This window comes from Siniperca chuatsi, linkage group LG19 (genome assembly GCF_020085105.1).
Source record: "Siniperca chuatsi isolate FFG_IHB_CAS linkage group LG19, ASM2008510v1, whole genome shotgun sequence".
NCBI lineage: Eukaryota > Metazoa > Chordata > Actinopteri > Centrarchiformes > Sinipercidae > Siniperca > Siniperca chuatsi.
In genome coordinates, this window is record NC_058060.1 from 5,461,371 (window position 1) to 5,483,680 (window position 22,310).

Below are 22,310 nucleotides of genomic sequence, written 5' to 3' on the forward strand. Positions count from 1 at the left end.
TCACTATCATTCTATTATTATTATTTTATTAATATTAATATTAGCACTACCATTATATTATTATTATTTAAAAATTCTAGGTGGAATTTTAAAGGAAGTTTTTCCTTGCCACTGTCGAGTTGCATGCTAATATTATAAAGAGTACGGTCTAGACCTGCTCTATAGGAAAAGTGCAATGAGATAACTTTTCTAAATTGGCGCTATAAATAAAATTTAATTGAATTGAACTGAATGAAGTCTGAACTGTTTTTTGTTCTTGCACCAATTTGAACCAAACTTGCAGTATATCTTTAGGGGACATAGTCAGGCATTTTTGTCCAACCCAACTGAATCACTTGAAAAACATGGGTGCCCTGACCAAACAAGCTGGGGTGCAAGCTGGCCTGAACTACAGTACAACAAACTAGCTTCAACTTACCTGCACCAAATGCATAAAGCAAAACTGGACCAGGGCGCAATCAGTCTCCTGAAAAGTGATCACCATCCTTAAGGCCTTCGAAAAAATTAATCCAGAATTGCACGTTCTCCTTTCTGGCTTCCACTGCCTCAATGAAATACAATGCAATTGAATACACCTTCAGCCGTATTATGTTTCAAATCATCAATGCAGTCCGTATGGCTTTAAGTTGTCATTCCCGTCCACATCCCAAAGGAAGTTAGGTCCAGGTTTGCTGCATTGTTGTCGACAAAGTAATCAAGCGGTCCGATATGCAACACCAACTGGGTCCAGTATGGATAAAAGTTGTCTTAGGGTTTCTCTTTTGACATTGAAATCTTGCTGTATGTACTTAAGGTGCATCATTCTGTAGCCATGCATCATCCCAGAACCCTCAATCTCTCCCATTATAAAGCATGCCACATCCACTAATTCCGAATAGTTCTTCCGTCGATATCAGAATCAGAATCAGAAATACTTTATTGATCCCTGACTGACACTTAGAGTTAAAGAGTTTGATGGCCACAGGCAGGAATGACTTCCCGTGGCGCTCTGTGGTGCATTTTGGGGGGGGTGAATCTATCGCTGAAGGTACTCCTTTGTTTGACCAGCACGTCATGGAGTGGGTGGGAGACACTGTCCAAGATGGCATGTAGTTTGGCCAGCATCCTCCTCTCTGACACCATCGCCAGAGAGTCCAATTCCACCCCCACAATGTCACTGGCCTTACGGATCAGTTTGTTGAGTCTGTTAGTGTCCGCTACCCTCAACCTGCTGCCCCAGCATGCAACAGCATACAGGATAGAACTGGCCCCCACAGACTCATAAAACATCCTCAGCATTGTCTGGCAGATGTTGAAGGACCTCAGCCTCCTCAGGAAATAGAGGCGGCTCTGGCCCTTCCTGTAAAGAGCTTGAGTGTTCTCAGCCCAGTCCAGTTTATTGTCCATGTGTACTCCCAGGTATTTGTAGTCCTCAACAATGTCCACACTGACCCCCTGGATGGAAACCAGGACAAATCCAGGACACGAGGGGTGCATCCACCTGCATCGCTGCCAGCTTCTCACCCAGCAGGGCTTGCTGGATGGTGTTGAAAGCACTGGAGAAGTCAAAAAACATGATCCTCACCGTGCTTGCCGGCTTGTCTAGGTGGGTGTGGATGCGTTTCAGCAGGAAGATGATGGCGTCCTCAACTCCCAGCCGGGGCTGGTAGGCAAACTTAAGGGAGTCCAGGAGGGGTCTGACCTTGGGCTGCAGCTGTTCCAGCACCAGTCTCTCCAGGGTCCTCATTATTTGGGAGCTCAGTGCCACCGGTCTGTAGTCCTTGGAGCCACTGGGACGCGGCGTCTTCGGCACAGGAACGAGGCAAGATGTCTTCCACAGAATAGGGACCCTAATCTCGTTCTCTCAAAACATTTCTCAAAGTTCTAGTGCAGATAACAATTCCATATTGTGAGCTAAGCAGTGAGAATATCTCTCGCTGTTGAAACCCCATATAAAGTACACCAACACCAGATTACCCACATCCATTCTCCAAGCAAATACACTCAAGGTATAATGCGTTATTAGCAAGGAAAGATGCAGCAACAGCAAAACAGTAAGTACACTTTGTTTGAGAAGTTGAAATATGTCATGTGACTGTGTACCTACAATGTAAATATGTGGAAAAATTCCAATTAGCCAACTGGGACTCAATAAGGGTATCACTATTGATTTCAATAGCCTATGACAAATTGTTTTTCCAGGTGTAATGGATGCATTTCAGATAGATATAAATTATACCAAATCTAGTGAATTTTTAGGCCATGGGGTTAAGACTATATAAGGTACAGATCTCTATATAGGCCTTTTGGTACTATTTGGAATTAAGCCTTTTAAACAGCTAGCTTGTCTGTGCCAGATTTACCCGTCCACTTCCGCAGAGCAGGTGTTCAAGCAAATGTGTTTTATAAAACATTGCTCACTGTACGTATGTAAGTATAGAGGTAGATGTTGTGTAGTTTAAGAGCTTTTTTGTTGTTGTTGTTTCTGAGGAATTAATTCTATACAGGCACGGAAGGTCAGCCAGATTCTGAAACTGATGCTACTCGGCCTTTGGCCTGAAGTTGAGGAATACAAATCTGTCAAATCAGTCTCGGACAGCGGGCAAATGTTAACATTGTGCCGATTGTAGAAGAGATGGACGATGGACTCAACAGTGATACGTTTCCTTCAAGAGAGGGATGTTGGGCAGGACATAATCAATGTGTTTTAAAGAAAAGGTATAGTGGTATTACTGACTGATAGCTGTAAAGTTGGTAATGTGAATGGAAAACTGATGAGACTTCTCAGGGGGAAATGTTTAGCTAACTCATATGTCAGGACCCCGCTGGGACCTGATTCCACAGAAGAGGAGCTTGATAACTGAAGGCTGTGGCTCCTATTCTACTTTTGGAGACTCTAGGAACCACAAGTAACCCTGCATCCTGGGAGCGCAGGGTTCTAGTCGGGTAATATGGTATTATGAGATCTTTAAGATATGATGGTGCCTGACCATTAAGAGCTTTGTAGGTGAGGAGAAGGATTTTAAATTCTATTCTAAATTTTACAGGGAGCCAGTGCAGAGAAGCTAATATTGGAGAGATATGATCTCTTTTCCTAGTTTTTGTCAGTACACGTGCTGCAGCATTCTGGATCAACTGGAGAGTCTTAAGGGACTAATTCAGGCAGCCGGATAATAAGGAATTGCAGTAGTCCAGCCTAGAAGTAACAAATGCATGCACTAATTTTTCGGCATCATTTTGAGACAGGATGTGTGCCTGATTTTTGCAATATTATGTAAGTGAAAGAAGGCAGTCCTTGAAGTTTGTTTCATGTGGGAGTTAAAGGATAAATCCTGATCAAAGATAACTCCGAGGTTCCTTATGGTGCTGCTGGAGGCCAGGGCAATGCCATCTAGAGTAACAATATCTTTAGATAATTTGTCTAGAGAGTTTAACATCAGAAATACAAATACTCAAATAATCAATAATCAAATACTTGAATATTGTTTACAATCTCGACATAAATACTAAAAAATCACCCTTTGAAACAAAGTGAACCAACATTGCACTTAGAGGATGCTTCATTATATGGTTAAGGTGGTGGGAGGGTACACCACAGCCAAACTGATCATTTCTAATTTTAAACAGTGCTCCAGGGATCCAGTTTTACTCTTGTAACATTTAATGTATTGACTATACTGTACTATTCTATAATGTATATACTAAAGATATTACCATACTTTATTTTGACATTATCCATCCCCCCAAAAAACTACCTGGTGCACCCTTTATTGAAATGCAGTGTTAACAATATGCTGATGTTGATTCTTCACTGCTTTGTCCTTGCATAGTTACTTCCTGATAATGAATGTGTATTTGTAATGTATTACCAATATATTTTAGAATGCTATTTTGGTTCATAAAAGTTACAGTACATTTCTGTCAATCAATAACAACACATTTTGTTGAGTCAGGACCTCTTGCAGAAACTTAAATGTGTGCCAATGCATTTTCCTGATTCTCTGCAGAGGTGAACCAGAAAACTAAGCAAAAAGAAAGTGGAAGTAAACATTTGCAATGTTTTGTGAAAACAGCAAGAGCCTTGATGATGAAACACTACAAACTATAATGGCCTAAATTGACTGACCCATGCTAAAGGCTACAATAAGTATGTAATCTGAAATGTTTGTAAGGCTGCAATAGTGCCAATTCTGCTATTCAAACCAACAACATACATGCAAGCTAGGCAATCTGAGTATATTTCTAATCCTATGCTTAGCTTGACAAGAAATCTGGATTTTCAAGAACAATATGAAACTTAATTCTGTTTGGTTTTTTTTGTCCTTTCAAAGACTGATGCTGGAACGGTCTTGTCCCTTGATGATCAAACATTCACACAATACCTTCCAGCACTTAGTGACAGAAACACTGTGAGCAAAGCAGCAGATGAAGCAGCAGAGTCCCGTTCATATTCAGGAAGAGTAAACCAAAAATGTACTGAGAAGAATACTAATATTCATATGTCGAAACAATTAAGAGCCAAAAACAGATGTGGCATCCCGCAAGTTACCCGTCTCTAAAAATGTTCGCTACTCAGACTTGCTCAAAATTGGAAAGGAGCATTTTTTCCCACATGGTATGTCACCAAAAGAGAGAGTGATCAGGTTGAAAGTGAAGAAGAGCAAAAGCGTGGTGGAGGACTAGAGAGTGATCAGAATGGGAGTGAAGAAGAGCAACAAAGTGGTGGAGGACTAGGGTGTGAGGAACAAGGCGAGGCTGCTGCATTGCCAGACGATACATAGTCAGTGATTCTGACAATGATGTGCAGTTTTTGCCTGTCATTGACAACAGCTATGTCACACTGAACAGCAGCTCAAGACCATGCACAATGGGTGTCTGTGTGGGTGACGGTGAAATGTCACAATCAAGGTGCACAGGGTCAATATTTTAGAGGAAATGGTGGCATAATTTAAAGACCCAGCAATACTCCAGTACCTGCTGAAATTCTGTTTAATTGATGAGAGGGGGGCTGATGCACAAGGTGTGTCTAGAGATGCATACTCTGCCTTCTGGTCAGAGTTTTTCGATGGTGCAGCTGAGGGGGAAGACATGACGTTGCACTCACTCTCACCAAAGTGAAAGGATGAAGAGTGGAGGGCTATAGGCACAATCTAGGCCAAAGGTTTTAAAGACCAGGGGTACTTTCCTACCTGCCTGGCATCAGCTTTTACTGAGGCCCTTGTATATGGGGAACATTCTGTCTCTTCTGACCAACTGTTTGAGTCCCTATATTGTACTTAGGTCAGTCAGAGTCTCATAAAATACACTAAACTATCTAAACTAAACTACACTAAACTATTTAGAACTCAGATGAATAATTAAATTAATAACTATAACCAAACTACCATTGATAGCTAGTAGGTTGAAGGATTTGGAGTTCAACTTACAGCCATCCACCGCGGTGATTCCATGAAAAAGAGAGATAGAACAATTAATCGCTGACCTTTTTATTGGCCTAGTGACATCTGGGTCACAGGTCAGACTGGCCAGTGCTGCATTCAATAACTCTCAGGATTGTGGGACAAAAGAGAATGCAGTTAACAATCACCCAAATTAATGAATTCATCTGTGGAGTCCCAACACAGACTTTGATTTAATTATGTAATATCTTGTCTACAAGAAATAGCATACAGTGAAATTAGTCAGGTTGTCTAAATATTGGATTATGTCCTCAATAAATATAGGTACAACTCTGACACAATACTGAAAAACTGGAAACTTGTCATGTCCTCATCTGATCAGGTTCAGGTACTTGGCCAACAATGGAACATTCAGGTGCGCTTGGACCATGGAGTTCTGCACTCTGTATTTTTCCTATAGATTTTATAAAGAGAAAGATTATTTGATAATGATTTATTTAAATGAAATGACTCCAATCAGCTATAATCTTATATCGTATATCATGGCAAAACAAAGGGAAGGATTTGAATTTCTCAACAACAGTGAGTAGGTCTCATTCTGCCCTCTGTGAAACAAGACAGCATCATTCAGAGCCACAGTTGCTCTTACTTGTGTATTTTATTCATTAAATAAATAAATTCACCACCTATCATGTGTGTGACAGTATTTGAGGAGTTTTTTGGGCCGTTAACGCTAACAGCAGATTAGTGCCGATTCAAATACATTACTAGCCAAAAGAAAGACATGACAGTAATGTTACATAACTTGCTAACACACAATATACTGTATGTACCTTGTGTTTAGATTGCATGGAGAAATTAAAACTCACCTGGAAGAATTAAAACTCACCTGAAACTTAGCATGAATGCTTCTTGGGGCACATCAGGGACTGTATGACTTCAGACTAGTGGTGCAGTTCAGCCTCTTGTGGCCAAAATGGGTATTACAACAACAAACACAAAATGAGCCTGAATTTTTTCCCCCCTCACTTGCCTTTCAGGGCTTTCACAGATGAATTTTTTTATTTTATTTATTTTTTTGAAAAATGAGCCTTCAGAGATGAAAAAAAATGTGCCACAGATAATTTTTTTCTGCCTATTTCACACATTAAATACTTTTTAAAAGGAACTTAAATTATCCTTGGAAATTTTTTTTCACCTGTTCTTAAGTCGCAAAGACAGGAGAGAAAAATACTTTGGTCAGACTTAGAAAATGGATCACCAGAAAAATAAATTTCTCGCTTGCCTTTCAGGGCTTCTGTACATATTTCTTATATGCACTAACAGAAATAATACCCAGGCCTATGTATTGAAGTGCCAGTCGAATTTCAAAACCATCAAGGCTATCAAAATTAGATATTAGCTTAGAAGGCCATACTGGACAATGATTTGGTGTTACTGGTGTCTAGATGTTTAATTTTTATTTATGTTTTCATTTTTCATCTTCTTATTTAACAAAATGTGTGTCATCATTTATTAAATATTTTCATGACTGTTCAATCATTTTCTCTAGTCATTTGTCTCGATTGCAGAAAATGACAATTTAATGCATGGATACTTGAACACATGAACATGTTTATAGTTATAGTATAAATCTTACTCTGCATTATACATTTAAGTTTGCAAAACTGCAAACATCAGCAGGTATTTTGCAAGGGATTGAAATGAGAAGAGAGTTTAACAAAACATCTAAAAGGAAATTAAGGAGCCTTTACTGCAAAATTAGGAGTTGTTGAAACATGTCATCTTATTTTGAAGGACGGAAGTACAGCACTGATTTTGGAACAACATAACACCCCCGCAAAAACAGCAGCGCTCAATGTTTACAGTGAGGAGATAAGGGTATCCGACTCAGGAAACAGTGCATGGTTATATTACCGGCGTTAGCATCCTTTTACCGACTCTGGTAAAGACGGAGCTAAAGTAGATTGTTAAAACGATATTCGGTTAGAAATGTAAGAGAAGTGTTTTAAGTGAAAACATTACATGATCATTTACATTAGTAGATAAAGGGACATTTTAATAGAATGTTAGCTAAAAAGTGTCCGACTCAGGAAACAGTTACGTTAGCTTACTTATTATATAGCTTACTTCCTGATCATAGTCAGGAAACACAGAAGACATGTTTGCTTTTTAGAGAATTAATAATTTAAATGAAGGTTGCTTGCCTATTATATTAATACCATGTTGAAACTTTTGTACACACATACACACACTCGGGGCATGAGGCTTAACAATTCAAAGTATTGTCCTGCAGACTTGCTGACTGCAGGGAAAAGTTCATTAGCTGTGTCAAACAGGCTTACATTTATACAAAGAAACAGGGATATCAGAAAGAACATCATGTACTGAGGACAGTATGTATTGTAATGACCATGAGAGGAAAAGTATCAGTTTTGGGGAACGAAGCAGAGACTTTAGCAACTTACAAACAGAGGAAGTGTAGGATTCCTCCACTGTCTCCACACGAAGGGTGGAATCATGTGCCAAGAGGCTGGGACCAGCCTGTGCACCACCGAGGGGAGAGCTAAGTCTAAACCACAGCTCCTCCCCACCTCTGTAGAAACCTATCAGATAGTTGTACATTCTCATTTAAAACTCTGTGTAATGTTAAGAATAGCATTCTTTTTTAGGATGATGACTACAGATTAACAGCTTGCTTACTGTGGTTTTCTGAATAGAAAAGATCCTTGTACAAGATGCTTTTGATCCTCCAATGCTTTAATTAATGCCAAATTAAGGAATAGCTTCTCTCCAGACTTTTCTTTTGCAAATAAACGAATGCGCTGACTTTCCTCCAGGACCAAAGTTCATTCTTACTTCGGGGCTAACTCCCTTCACTTTTTCAGCAGTTGGGGAAACAACAGATAGACTTTTCTTGGTCTTGAGAAGCAGCAGCATTTACAGTATAAACTGACTCGCTTTCTTATGCTGTGTTCAGACCTCCAACGCCAAAGCTACAAAACCGCCAATCGCGGCCAGCTGCAACGTCGCCGTTGAAGTGTTGCTCAATTGCTCATTGACCTGGCATAGTGTCAGCTAACTTAGCTAAATAACACAGTACCACAGCTAGTCATTGTGTGTTTAAAAATGTATGCTACATACCTGGTGCTCCATTTGCCAGCCTCTGCCAAGGTGCATTTGTTTTTGTTAATGTCGTGGTAAAAAAAAAGGATAGGGTTAAATAGCACTGGAACAACAAGTTTTTAGAAGGAGCGGAACAACAAATTGGTGGATGCTTCACTGTGTCATTGGAGCACTGAAAAATATTGAGGCCAGCTCAACGTTGGGCTTCAGTTTGTAGCTTCATGTCACCAGCTTCTATTGAAAATGACTTGTAGTCTGATGCTTTGTCGCCAGTAGTGTGAATACAGCTTTACACTTGCTTTACCACACACTTGCTACGTACACACGCTGCTGTGTCAGTCACAGCAGCAGTCCAGCAAGACTAAACAACCACTGAAGTAATGTGGTCCTCGCAACAGGTTCTGACAGTTGAGTAGAATTTTTGCTCAATGCAGTTCACTCATATAAGCGTGACAGAAATACAAAATACAAAAAAACCCTCTTTGGATCTGGACAGTTGACACAAGTCACCCAAATTGAAGTGAAAAAAAATGACATTCGCTGAAAAGGAAGTTGTTTGCATCCCTATATGTTATACAATGCAAATATGAGCTAGATTCCTGGCTGGCTGCCTTCAATCTAAAGCCATTTTCCCTCAGTTTGCTTTCTTTCTCTTTCCTTTCTTTCTTTTCTTTTTTGGTACCCTGATTTCCCTTTCTTGGGGAAAGATATGATTTACAGTGCACTTTGGTGCTGCAGCATCAGCAGCCACTAGGCTTAATTAGCTGGATTTAGAGATGAATCCCAGGGGCGGATTAAACCATTTGGTGCCTTTGTAAAGGGTGAGAAGAGCCTCAGAGAGCCTCCACTATTTATTTTATTTGATACAAACTTCAATCTCTCAACCGATTTATTTAGTTATGACACTAATTACTTAAAATAACAACATAAAAAATTGCCCCCCCAACAGTCCCACTAAATGTCATAAGGATCACTCCTGACATCATGATTTTGCTTTCAAAGAGGTTTATTGAAAGATATATTTTAAAATTTTATAAAGTTAAACCATTAATAATGCTAACACACGATCAGAACCTGGAGTTTCACCATTTCCCCCTCTAACTTTCTTCAACATTTGATATATATAGTCTATTATGAGCTTCTAGAAGCACGCCATTGCCCAGTATTATAAATCTATGTTTAACTCAGTATTCCAGGGTCTGCCATAGAGTATACACTATTAAAAAGATGAGCTATTTTCAAAACATTTGTGAGAGTTCAAACTTTTCAGTAAAATGTGTTAAAGATATGTGATTGCTAACAGATTTTTAACACCCTATGCACTGAAAAGAGAGTAAGATGTGATTCCAAAACTGCACTCAATTGTGTTGATAATAGTCAACACAGAATAGTCATTCTTCAGAGTGCAGCCCGTCCCAGCTGGTCAAAAGCAGGATTTGTAATATTTTAGGTGTACTTGATTTAACTTTCCAGGCAAGAGTGGAAACACAGCCCAAATAAGGTAAATCAAGTGCCCATTGATATTTGGAAAACAGTTAACAGTTCTACCCCTGCCAAACATGCATTACAGTGGTTTGCAACCAAAGATACAAATATACATTATAATATTGTATTATCTAGGATCACTATATTTGCAGCTATTCAGTACCCCTCTCTTCCATGACTTGGAAGTAGTATGTATATATAAATATGACTCTCCCATAACCCGGAAGAATTAAGTGTTTCACTCTAGACACAGTTTGCGAGCATACAGCAAAAATCACTTGATTTGCAGGTCAAACCCTCTCATGGCTAGATGATTTCATTGCAGCATGCAAGTAAAAATGTGCACAATATATAAAGTCTTTAGCTTCATCATCCTAATCATCATCATCATCATCATCATCATAATATTCATTTTTTCATGGACAGCTTTATCTTCGTCTGTTTTTCAATAAGGTGATTATTTCAATAAGAAATTAGAGCAGACTTTATTTATTTACTATATTTTCCTCTATAGTATTCTGCATTTCAAAGCATGCCAAAGAACTTTTTCAGTTTCTGCATAGTGCTGGCTATATGAGTGTCAGAGTTTGATTCCTTTACAAGTAGTAGAAGTTGGTATGTACAGGCAAGGAGTGAGCAGATCCAGTGTTGTGTAAACGGTACCAAACCCCCCATCCCCAAGTGCTCAAAATATCTAGAAATACAGGACCCAAGTCGGTCAGAACTCATAGAAAGTTGAACAGACCTGAAAAAAGCCCAGCAGTAAGGAAGAGGCATTAAGGAAGGTGTGTGTGTGTGTGTGTGTGTGTGTGTGTGTGTGTGTTCAAATATAAAGGGGAAAAACACTCTAACCTCCTTAAACATCCCCCTCCCCCAGCCCACAAACACACCCATTCTCCAGTCCCTCATGAATTTTTTTCAAAGTGCACCCTCTACTGTTATAATATGCAGTATGCTTTACATGAATGTATTCTCTAGCATTGAATAGTCAACTAAAGTCTAGCGTCAACAACAACCACATTCTAGTTTTGAGGTCATAGTTCTGAATGTATAGTTCAGCCAGTGACTGTTATTAAACACTCGCTTCAGTATGTGTGATGGCGAGGAGAGTGCACTTCTGAAAATCAGTATCACTTCAGCACTGTACTGTAAAAAAACAGATTCACTGATAAAGAACTTCAAGGAATTCCAGATTCACTGGGTATTTACTAGAAATTTGTAGTCAAAGATTGATTGATTGGAGGCAGGGATTGCTGGTGATAACTAAATGATGGTGATGGGTGTGTCAGCAAAATAAAGCAAATAAAACACAACAAGCAGCAGATAGGGTTCAGTAAGAAGAACTCAGTAGACTTGTTGCTTATCAGCTTTGGAAATCCATGCATTCACTCACATTACATTACAGAATGCTGAAAAAAGGGATTCTAGTAACTTTGTACCAAGCTCTAATACAACACAGTGACAAGCTGAAATCACCATTCATCTGAAAGTAATTAGAATCAGTTTTTAAAAACCACCCTCACCTTTACAATAATTCACGTTTTCCAACTGTCACTGTAAAAATATCCTTGCTTGAACTTTAAAATCACAGATAATCCAGCTGCATTTACAACTTCCATTTAAGTTTCAAATTTTCAGCCAACATAAATTTTTTTTACTCACAGAGCTGAATTACATGCGAGTTTAAAATGTCACCAATGGGCGCCGCCCCAGGAGCTCACCTGGTAGAGTGCGCACCACACATCAAGGCTGAGTCCCTTCCGCAGCGGCATGGGTTTGGCCCAGGCCCTTTGCTGCATGTCATCCCCTCTCACTCCCCTGCCTTTCCTTTCTCTCTCTAATGTTGCTATCAAATAAAGCAAAAACAGCAAAATAAAATCTAAAAAATTAATGTCACCAATAATCATTTGTTACAGCATTTGCTTGCTTTAGTTCGATACTAAAGTTACAAAGCGTGACATCAGCTGCACTGAATAAATATTGAGAATGGTTGTATGAGCGTAAAAGCTCAGGATTATAAACAAAAGAACACAAGAACATGGGGAGTAACATTTTTACACAGAAAGTGTCCACTTGCTCCACCAAAATGAGCTGTTCATTAACCCAAGACAAAGTGATAAATCATAGTGGGTACAATCCACAGACAAACAAGAGTAATCCTACAACAATAAATAAACACAATAGCTTAGACCACCAAGCAGCAAAATACATTTTTTCACAATTCTGCATTAAAGGGGAATTCCGCCAGAGTTAAGGTTTAGGATGTTACTAAATGTCACATTCCTCAAAATTTTCTTTCCTTCCTTCTGATTGGTTGGTTTTGAGTTCTGAGACAAAAGAAAATTAACCCTCTAACATCAACAACACATTCCTGAGTCTTTATTAAACATCTGCACTGTTTAAGAAAAAAAAAGTAAAAGTGCTAAAAATTAACGGATGCGATCAAGCTGCTACAAGTCTGTTGCACTCTCTATTGCACTTCAACAGGCTTTCCCTTCTCTGTTATGACTCTTTATTGTGTGGTACAGGAAAGGGTCTGTCCGTATAATTTTGTATCAGGGAAGACAATTTGAAGATGTCACAGGTTTGCCTTCATCTTGGCAACTCAAAACTAAAAACTAATAAAACTGGATGATTGGGGTACTCCAGTAGCTCACCTGGTAGAGTGTGTGCCCAGTTTACCAAGGCTGAATCCTTGCTGCAGCAGCCTGGGTTCAAATCCATCCTGTGGCCCTTTGCTGCATGCCATCCCCTCACACTCTCTCCCCCTTTCCTTTCCTATTATCAAGTAAAGGCAAAAAAGCCCCAAATAATAAAAAAAAAAAAAAACAGAAGATTTTGCAGAAATGGACACTTATGGAAAAAAACAATCTCACTTATTTCAGTAAAGTTCCACTATAAGGGGGTATCATTGCATCTGTTCTTATTATTTTGTACTGTACATCTCTGCCTGCCCTGAGATATCTGGGTAAAATCCAGACTTACACAGTCTTAACAGTGGCACCACTACACCTTGTTAATTTCCATCTCCACCTTTTGAAATTGATCCTGGGGAAAATTTGCATTGCTATTTATTCCATTTATAGATGATGGTTAGTGAAATTTAAAAGGGGAAGTGTTCTCTCCAAATGCATGTGATGGACATGCACTTTGCAGTGTTAAACTTTTGACTGTTAGATGATTTATTTATTTTAACATTAGATCAAAACTTAGTTTCATATGCAGTAATTCTTAGTATGAAAGGAATACCTTTCTCTTATTACTATTTAATTAAAAAGAAACCAGCCTTACAGTGATAGTGATATAATATTATGTAGGGAGATGAAGGCCTGGACCAAAGACGTTTTCAGTTCGCAATTTCATGATCACTTCTACACATTACCTCCCCTTGTTCTTATAAACTGGTGTTATTTGAGCAGTTGTAACTTTTGATGAACCTGGACGGTGCAGTGTGATAGATGGTCATACTTGAATCAATCATAAATCAAAGGAATTGAACTAGGCCCTTTTAGCTTAGATGACATGATAAGGATCAGATGTGTATTTGAAGACTTCAAAATGGGTGGTAATGAGCTTAAGTTAAAACTTAATAGAAAGTATTCCCAGAAACAGTGGTGCTAAAATACAATTTCTTCTTTCTGGGATCACTACTGCTGTAGTATTGAAATTTCTTAGATGACTTGTATAACTTCCTAAGTATTTTAAAACCTACATTGTACAGGCTTTTCATTCGTGCTGTTTAGATTTAAAACAGAAACACTTTATTTGCCTGTTTTAACAACCCATTAAAATCAATTTGGGGCAAAGAAAACAAATTTGTCCTAAACATTAGAATCAAGTGACCCTCTACAGTATGTGGAAGCAAAGATACTATACGCCATGCTCTGCAGACTGAAAGACTAAAAAAACAGGACAAACACACAAAAAAAGCTTTGGACCTGAACTTATCACACACATAATGAGATTAAAGCACACTCACTCATCTCTTCTTGCCTGTGTTTGCATATTGTACATAGAATAAGGGCGCATTCGGCTGGTCATTGTAAACTGGCAAACTTGTATATTTACGTATCACATGACAAACGTGTATGTACAAGGTAAAAGCATTCTGGGACTAATGAAATCTGAGGTAGCAAATTTAACTATGATAACTAGAATCATTCAACCTTTTTTCCCCCTTTATGCATGTGTTTTGATTTTTAGAAGTCAAGCAGGCCAGTATCATGTCAGTGCTGACTTTATCACTTCATAGTGTTTGATAATCAAACACAATTCTCTGTTTCTCTATAATGTCACAACTCATAGCTCATGGAATTAGTAAACTGGGATTTCCTGCTTGTTTAAATATTTATAGTTAGCTGTTTTTGGTGCACTGTTCTCATGGTAAACTTTTAAGTTTGCCAGTTTACCTGTTTGTGACACTGCCTAAGCATGCCATACTCACTAGCAAATCTGTACAATGTTTATGATAGGTCAGCTGATATGTTCATCAAGAAAATTCATGGCTTTAACCCTCCAGTTCCCACCCCTGAGGTGCAAACCAGCCAATCCAGTGTGCTCTTGGGAAGGGGGGAGCGTCAGGAACCAATAACAGAACGGGACGGCAGGTTTCCTGTTAGGCCAGCTAACTACAATTTATCAACCAGTTTGTGAGTTTATTGGAAGCGCCATGGACATATAGAACAGAATAATCATTATATCAATAGGATTTTCAGTGCAAGACATAAATGGCTACTTGTTTTGTCATTATTCTATCCGTTGTTGTCTTTTCTTGTTCTTGTCAGTCATTCAACAGTGGATACAGCAGTAAAGGGATCTTCTACAGGTTAGCAGTCATTTATGTGGGGTTGACCCAGACTGTGTTCATTAAGAGGCAGAGCTCCTCTCTGGTCTGTTTGTGGTTTTGGGTAAAGATTGTACCATGTAGAGTTCAGAAAGCTCCAGATGTTTGGGGGAGACTTATTGAAGAGAGAGACTTCAACCCTTTCCTTGACACCCAGCCTGGCTACACTCTCTCTGAGCTGTGTGTCCTTTCTTGAGAGGTTAGAGGTGAAATTTCAACGGTGAAGATACAGTAGCTGGGGTGACCTAAGGGGTTTTGGTGTTAGGTACCAAAGTGCCTACCTCATACCTCATGGCATCCAAAGTGTAATGAGGAATGATGAAAACAGGAGGAACTGCTGGATAAAACATCATTCTCGTTCACTCTCCTTCTCTTCCATCCCACTCTCCTCCCCCTTCACCTATTCCTTAGCTCCCCCCTGGGTCGGAGCTGTGTCTCTGTGGTGTCCGTGAGTGCAGAGGTGTCTGTGGTTCTTGGAGGGACAGCCTGCTTTGGGTTTCAGGATCCAGGGAAGATACTGCGATTCCAGCCTCTGGCCCAACCCCAGATGTCAGACATACAACTGAACCAAAGTCTAACCCTGCTCCTAAGATAGATGCTACTGCTGCCCCACTCCCCAACTCTAACCCTAAACCTGAAGCTACTGCTGGCCCTGAAATTAGCCCAGCCCCAGTCCCCAGTCCCATCTGCAGATGCTGCCCCAGGCTCTCCAGTGCAGAAGGGGCAAGTTGGCCCTGGCTGGTGTCGATCAGTGGGGAGTCCTGGGGTTGCAGGGAGTCAAGAGGCTTGGTTGGGAACTCTTCAAAGTCCGGGGAATCCAAGATCTGCAGAGACAGAAACTGAGAGGTCAGTGGGACTGGCTACTACTACTCTTTCTCTTATTACTATTCACAAAGTCAAATTTCAAATGTGACAAATCTTTTTATGAGGGTTGACCTCTGTGAACTGTGGTTTACAAGGGGAAAAAGTCAGTTAAGGAAATTATATTTACAATTATTTTATATTTTTTTTTAGCAAAAACCTTCACTTCTCTGTGCCTGGATGTTGTGGAAAAAAAACTGTTACCACAATTTCTGTGGTTGCAATCATGATCGTTTTTGATATGTAAATAGTTTTCACGGGTTTGAAGATCTCAGGTTTGAGTACATTGTTTATAGTTTGTACAAACTGGCCTGATATAATGCATATATACACAGTACAAAATGTCTTTAATTTGTAAAAGGCTCTCAGAAAATACATAATGTTAAACAATAAATTATTGTTGTATAATTAACCACTATATAAGCAGAGCTTGTATGATATGCTGCAAGCCATTCCAGTTGCTTATGTTAACAGTGTACTGAGATCACATTCAAATAAACTCTGTAGTCTAATGAATGCATAAAGATAAACACATAATGTAGCTACTCAGTAGAATAAATAACAATGTAAAGTTTAAGCATTAATCCAATGTTGTGTGGGTTTCAATGTTTCTAGTTTATATTGACCAGAGACCAATGACAGCATTCAGTCATCAAACACGTATCTCCACAGAATAATGTCAAATGTATCAATGCTTAACAGGACAGTAAAGTGAAGTATGCAAAGCAATCGTATGAAGGACTACACCGTCTATGCAAAGCAATCATTTTATTACTACGTGCTTCACCGGTGTTAGGGAGGCCAGGGTGTCTGTCTCCAGAGGTGTAACAGGCTTGACCAGTCTCTCTCCTGGACCTGGTCCTGGGCCAGGACCAGGGTAGGGTGAGACCTGCAAGAGTAAACATGTCTGCAGGAAGTGTAGCATTCTGTCTATATATAGCATGGGTCAGATTCTATTGACAAGCATCGTGCTTCTATGTACATACCCTGTGTGTGTGTGTGTGTGTGTGTGTGTGTGTGTGTGTGTGTGTGTGTGTGTGTGTGTGTTATTACCTGAGGTGGTGATGAGACGGCACTGTAGGCAGGAGGAACAAGTGCCATCTGTCTCTGCAGCAGCTGCATGATTGCTCCGATGTCCGTTGACATGCGACTCTCCAACCTGCACACAGTGTGTAGTAGATAATCAAAGTTTTGTCCCTGATAATGCTACATCAACAACAACAACAAATCCATGTTGAAATCATAGAAATAAACAAAAGAAACCTTGCTGTCAAAAAACCTGTTTCTTACCGTCTGTGCATACAGTGGTGTGAAAAAGTGTTTGCCCCCTTCCTGATTTCTTATTTTTTTGCATGTTTGTCACACTTAAATGTTTCAGATCATTAAACAAATTTAAATATTAGTCAAAGATAGCACAAGTAAACACAAATAGCAGTTTTTGAAGGTTGTTATTATTGAGGGAAAACAAAATCCAAACCTACATGGCCCTGTGTGAAATAGTGATTGCCCCCTGTTAAAACATAACTTTACTGTGGTTTATCACACCTGAGTTCAATTTCTCTAGCCACACCCAGGCCTGATTACTGCCACACCTGTTCTCAATCAAGAAATCACTTAAATAGGACCTGCCTGACAAAGTGAAGTAGACCAAAATATCTTCAAAAGCTAGACATCATGCCGAGGAACAAATGAGAAAGAAAGTAATTGAGATCTATTAGTCTCGAAAAGGTTATAAAGCCATTTCCAAAGCTTTGGGACTCCAGCAAACCACAGTGAACCTTCTCAGGACTGGCCGGCCAACGAAAATTACCCCATGAGCACAGCGACGACTCATCCAAGAGGTCACAAAAGACCCCACAACAACATCCAAAGAACTGCAGGCCTACTTGCCTCAGTTTAGGTCAGTGTTCATGACTCCACCATAAGAAAGAGACTGGGCAAAAATGGCCTGCATGAGTTCCAAGACAAAAACCACTCCTGAGCAAAAAGAACATTAAGGCTTGTCTCATTTTTGCCAGAAAACATCTTGATGATCCCCAAGACTTTTGGGAAAATACTCTGTGGACTGACGAGACAAAAGTTGAACTTTTTGGAAGGTGTGTGTCCCATTACATCTGGCGTAAAAGTAACACCGCATTTCAGTAAAAGAACATACCAACAGTAAAATGTGGTGGTAGTGTGATGGTCTGGGGCTGTTTTGCTGCTTCAGGACCTGGAAGACTTGCTGTGAAAAATGGAACCATGAATTTTGCTGTCTACCAAAAACTCCTGAAGGAGAATGTCTGGCCATCTGTTCATGACCTCAAGCTGAAGCGAACTTGGGTTCTGCAGCAAGACAATGATGCAAAACACACCAGCAAGTCCACCTCTGAATGGCTGAAGAAGAACAAAATGAAGACTTTGGAGTGGCCCTATTGAGATGCTGTGGCATTACCTTAAAAAGACAGTTCATGCTCGAAAACCCTCCAATGTGGCTGAATTACAACAATTCTGCAACGATGAGTGGGCCAAAATTCCTCCACAGTGCTGTAAAAGACTCATTGCAAATTATCGCAAACACTTGATTGCAGTTGTTGCTGCTAAGGGTGCCAACCAGTTATTAGGTTTAGGGGGCAATCACTTTTTCCACACAGGGCCATGTAGGTTTGATTTAATAATAACACTAGTCGTGTGTTTATGTCAGCAGGTAGACACGGGACACAGAGGTTAGTACTGAGACGAGGGAGTTTATTGAAACAGCCAGACAGAGAAAAGCAATGACAGGAGCTAAGCTAGGAAAGTCTATGGGTCTTATCTTGAAGTAGCGCTGGTAGTAAGATCCACTGGAGGAGACGGGTGACAGGAAAGCTGGGAGCTGACGAGACACACAACGGAAAAGTCCAAAAGGGGTTGTCAAGAGAAGCTGTGGTCGGGTTGAGTTCTCGTAAGAGGTTTGAGACCAGACAGTGAGTGAACCGGGGGAGTGAGACTATATAGTGTGGAGTAGATGATTAGTGGCAGGTGTGTAATCAATACTCAGGTGAGTGCGATCTGCTGATTGCAGTGGGTGGAGCTGGTGGTGTCTGTGTTGGCTCTCTGACAGTTTACTTGTATTATCTTTGATTAATATTTAAATTAGTTTGATAATCTGAAAAATTTAAGTGTGACAAACATGCAAAAAAAATGAGAAATCAGGAAGGGGGCAAACACTTTTTCACACCACCGTATACTGTATCTCTACAGCACAAACGGGAAGCAGCAGCAAATTAACAGTGTCAGTGTTCAATTTGGCGTGTGTCTGATCCACCAACCAGCACAAATTTTAGTGAGAAATCTTATTTTTTGAAATGTTCGCCTCTCATTCCCATGTTCTTCTCCCTGTAAAATAGGGCAGCCAAACAACGGAGGCTGGTATCATTGACGCAGCATAGCGGAGTGAAGTCGACAAAGTCCAAAATGTGAACTACGGAAAGTATATAAGTATGGAAATACAGTTTATCTTTATGGATTATATTGATGCCAAATTGACAAGAAGACTGTCGACATATGATGCCTGCTATAGGCCTAGAATGCCGGGAGACTTCCCATGATGCACCTCTTTCCTCTCTCCTCCTTATTGCCTTATTGGCTCTGTTACTGATGCTGACATTATTCTTCCTATAGCTGTCATTCCTATTATTACTAATTTATTAATATTAACACTATAATTACTATTCTACTTTATAAAAAAAAAAATTCTACGTGGTCTTTGCATTGTGCCTCCCTAACCCTATCCCCTATCCCCTCCCCCCACCATTGAGTCTGGTTCTGTCCAAGGTTTCTGCCCTCTTAAAGGAAGTTTTTCCTTGCCACTGTCGCCAAATGCTTGCTCATGGTGGGATTTGTTGGGTCTCTGTAATTATTATTATAAAGAGTATGGTCTAGACCTGCTCTATAGGAAAAGCACAATGAGATAACTTCTGTTATGAATTGGCGCTATATAAATAAAATTGAATTGAATTGATTGGATGACTACCCTGTCATTCAAGCTCCTTGCTATGGCATTGTCATAATTGGATGACTACCCTGTCAGTTAAGCTCCTCGCGACGCTACTTGTTGCCATGGATCGGATCAGATCATCGTCATCATGCCTGTGCCAAGAGTCATCTCTTTTGGATTCAAGAGTTTTACACGTGAAGGAAAAAGGTGAATGGCTGAATGCAAGATGTGCTCATCAAAGATTTCTGACAGCCAGACTACAACATCAAACTTTGTTCGTCATTTGAAGAGTCATTCGGATCACTAAGTGTCTGTGAGGGCTGATGTTAGCTAATGTTAGCCAGATACAATCTGTTCTCTCCCAACTCTGTAGCTAGCTAATGTTATCCTGATAACATTAGTGATATCACTAATCAACCCAATCACCAGAATAAAACGTTAAAACGGCATTATAATGTTACGTTTCTGCAAATCACTGATATGTTGAATCTCAATCTACGTTTCAATGTTGATGGTGTTGGAATACAGGTAGGGCAGGTTTGGTTATTAGCAGAAATATCAAAGAAATGATTATTATGCATTAATAAAATAATTAATATTATCAAAATTATTCATATAGATTCATAATTATGGGGCACCACCCTGGGATCAGGGACCAATAACCAGACGTAAAAATCAGTCTCAAAGGTGGTTGTTCACCTATAAATGTTGATATTTAAGGCTTCTTACATTCTCTTACATTAAAAGGGGGGGCAGTGAAGTTTGAGATCCAAGCACTGACTGTCGCAACCATCTATTATCACAACATGTACACAAAATAACCACAGGCAACTGCTCTTTAAAAGATACAGTAGTGTTTATTTAACCTTAGCACTGATTAACAGTCATTAACTTCAGCCAACAACCACTATCGTCTAGTCTAAACACAATAAGCAGTGAGCAAGCATATAAGATATGTGTGTTTGTGTGGGACAATAGAGAGGGGAGTGCAAGGAAGGTGGTAGCCACATTGGGAAGCCAAATGGCGGACAGACCTGTGAATCTCAAACAGATGGACAGAGCTAAAATGGGAGGACAAGCTCTATTTGTCTTCAAAATAACCACTATATCTGGGCCGTTTGAGATGTGTGTAAGAGAGAGGAAAGCACACAGAGTAAGGCACAGTTATTAGCTCCTACAGGGGCTAAAGCTAACACAGTATAAAGGCCCAACAGCATGGTACCGATACAAAATGGAATGTACTTAACACAAAGAAAAATGTCACTTTTCCAAAAAGCAAAGCACAATTCACAACAATGAAACTTAGCAAAAATAACACAGTTATAAGATCTATCTCTGCCCAGACACAAGCCTCTTACTTGAAATTGCTCTTGGTTAGCTATAGATGCCACAGTTTGTTTGACGTTGTCCAGCGGAGTTTCTCTCAGGCTTGGACGCTGACGAAGTTGGGTCCAATGGCGAAACTGTTCCTTTGGGGGCAGCAAAGGAAAACAGCAGCCGACGTCGGTAGGGAGAGGGGCTAAGTGGTGAATTTGCCCTCCATGAAGGGAACGGTCAGTCCGTATCTCTTCCTTCTGCTGGTACAGAATCGTTATGGGGAGTAAACGATCAGGATCCAAAAGTGTTCAGCAAACACAAAACAGTCTGTTTCTTGTACAGCAAGTTAGGACTCTTCCTAGGGAAATTAAAGGCTCATGTGAGAAGCGTCTTCTTGTGGCAATGGCAGTTACTGTGAGAGATGTGATTTAGTCCTTGTTTAGTAAACCGGTTACTGTGGAAATGCCAACAGGCAGTGTGGAGCACCAGGCTTTATAGAGTTGGTGTCATCATAGCTGTGCGCCAAGTTTTCATGCGCATCTCATCCAATAGGAGTTCATTGTCTATATTCAACTGAGATCTTGCGTTGGGTTCAAACGAGATCTCGTCACATTTTCACATTCAGGTGTGAATTAACGGTTGTGTTGGCTTGGCGCCTTCCTATTGTCTGTTCTTTGTTTCTCAGTCAAGCCTCTCAGTGAAGGCTTTGGCTTTTCCAGGTTGGCATGTCTTTTGACCCTAACACATGGTGAGGCCCAACAATTTAAAATGTTTCACGTGTCATTTAACGCTGCATTAAATGTCCATTATCAGTTGAATAATTATGTTTTATGTTGTGACAATGCTGTGGTTAAGGTCGGGTTAGGTTTAGGCACAAAAAACACTTGGTTAGGGTTAGGATATGATCATGGTTTGGGTCAAAGCAGGCTGTATTAAATCAGGTATCACAATTAACCACTCAAGTCTCCATGTTCACTGCCCAGGTGTACTTCCTATCCCGAAATCGTACACCACGGACCCGGGCCCCTTCAGCTGAGAATTGGGGAGATGCCGGGGTTTCCTCATGCAATGCTCCATGGTATTTAATCAACGACCACTGACTTTCCCTTCAGACCAAAGAAAGGTACACTATATTATGGGTTTATTGAGAGGAAGAATTTTGGCCTGGGCTGAAGCTTTTAATTCTAATCAACCCGTTTCTACACTATCATTTGACACATTCATTAGCATGTTAAGCAATGTGTTTGATCACCCAGACCACAGTGGAAATGCTGCTAAGAGGCTATTAGATCTCCGCCAGGGAGATAGAAGTATGGCTGACTACTCCGTGGATTTCCGCACC

At 40.1% G+C, this 22,310-nt stretch overlaps 1 protein-coding gene across 5 annotated transcripts in view; it reads right to left on the bottom strand.

The window, feature by feature from the left end:
* Positions 1 to 9,492: 9,492 nt before the first annotated feature.
* Positions 9,493 to 22,310, bottom strand: part of kcnh2b (potassium voltage-gated channel, subfamily H (eag-related), member 2b) — a 415,530-nt gene continuing 402,712 nt past the window's right edge. For 3 of the 5 annotated variants that reach the window (XM_044176390.1, XM_044176389.1, XM_044176392.1), the window contains 3 exons: positions 16,747 to 16,852; positions 16,481 to 16,582; positions 9,493 to 15,656 (listed from right to left, as the gene is read on the bottom strand). In XM_044176390.1, the coding sequence (XP_044032325.1) occupies positions 15,240 to 15,656; positions 16,481 to 16,582; positions 16,747 to 16,852 (625 nt within the window). In that variant the 3' untranslated portion in view covers positions 9,493 to 15,239. Of the gene's footprint in view, positions 15,657 to 16,480; positions 16,583 to 16,746; positions 16,853 to 21,009; positions 21,229 to 22,310 lie in introns of those variants that run through there. The other 2 variants (XM_044176391.1, XR_006375749.1) reach the window with 2 other exon arrangements.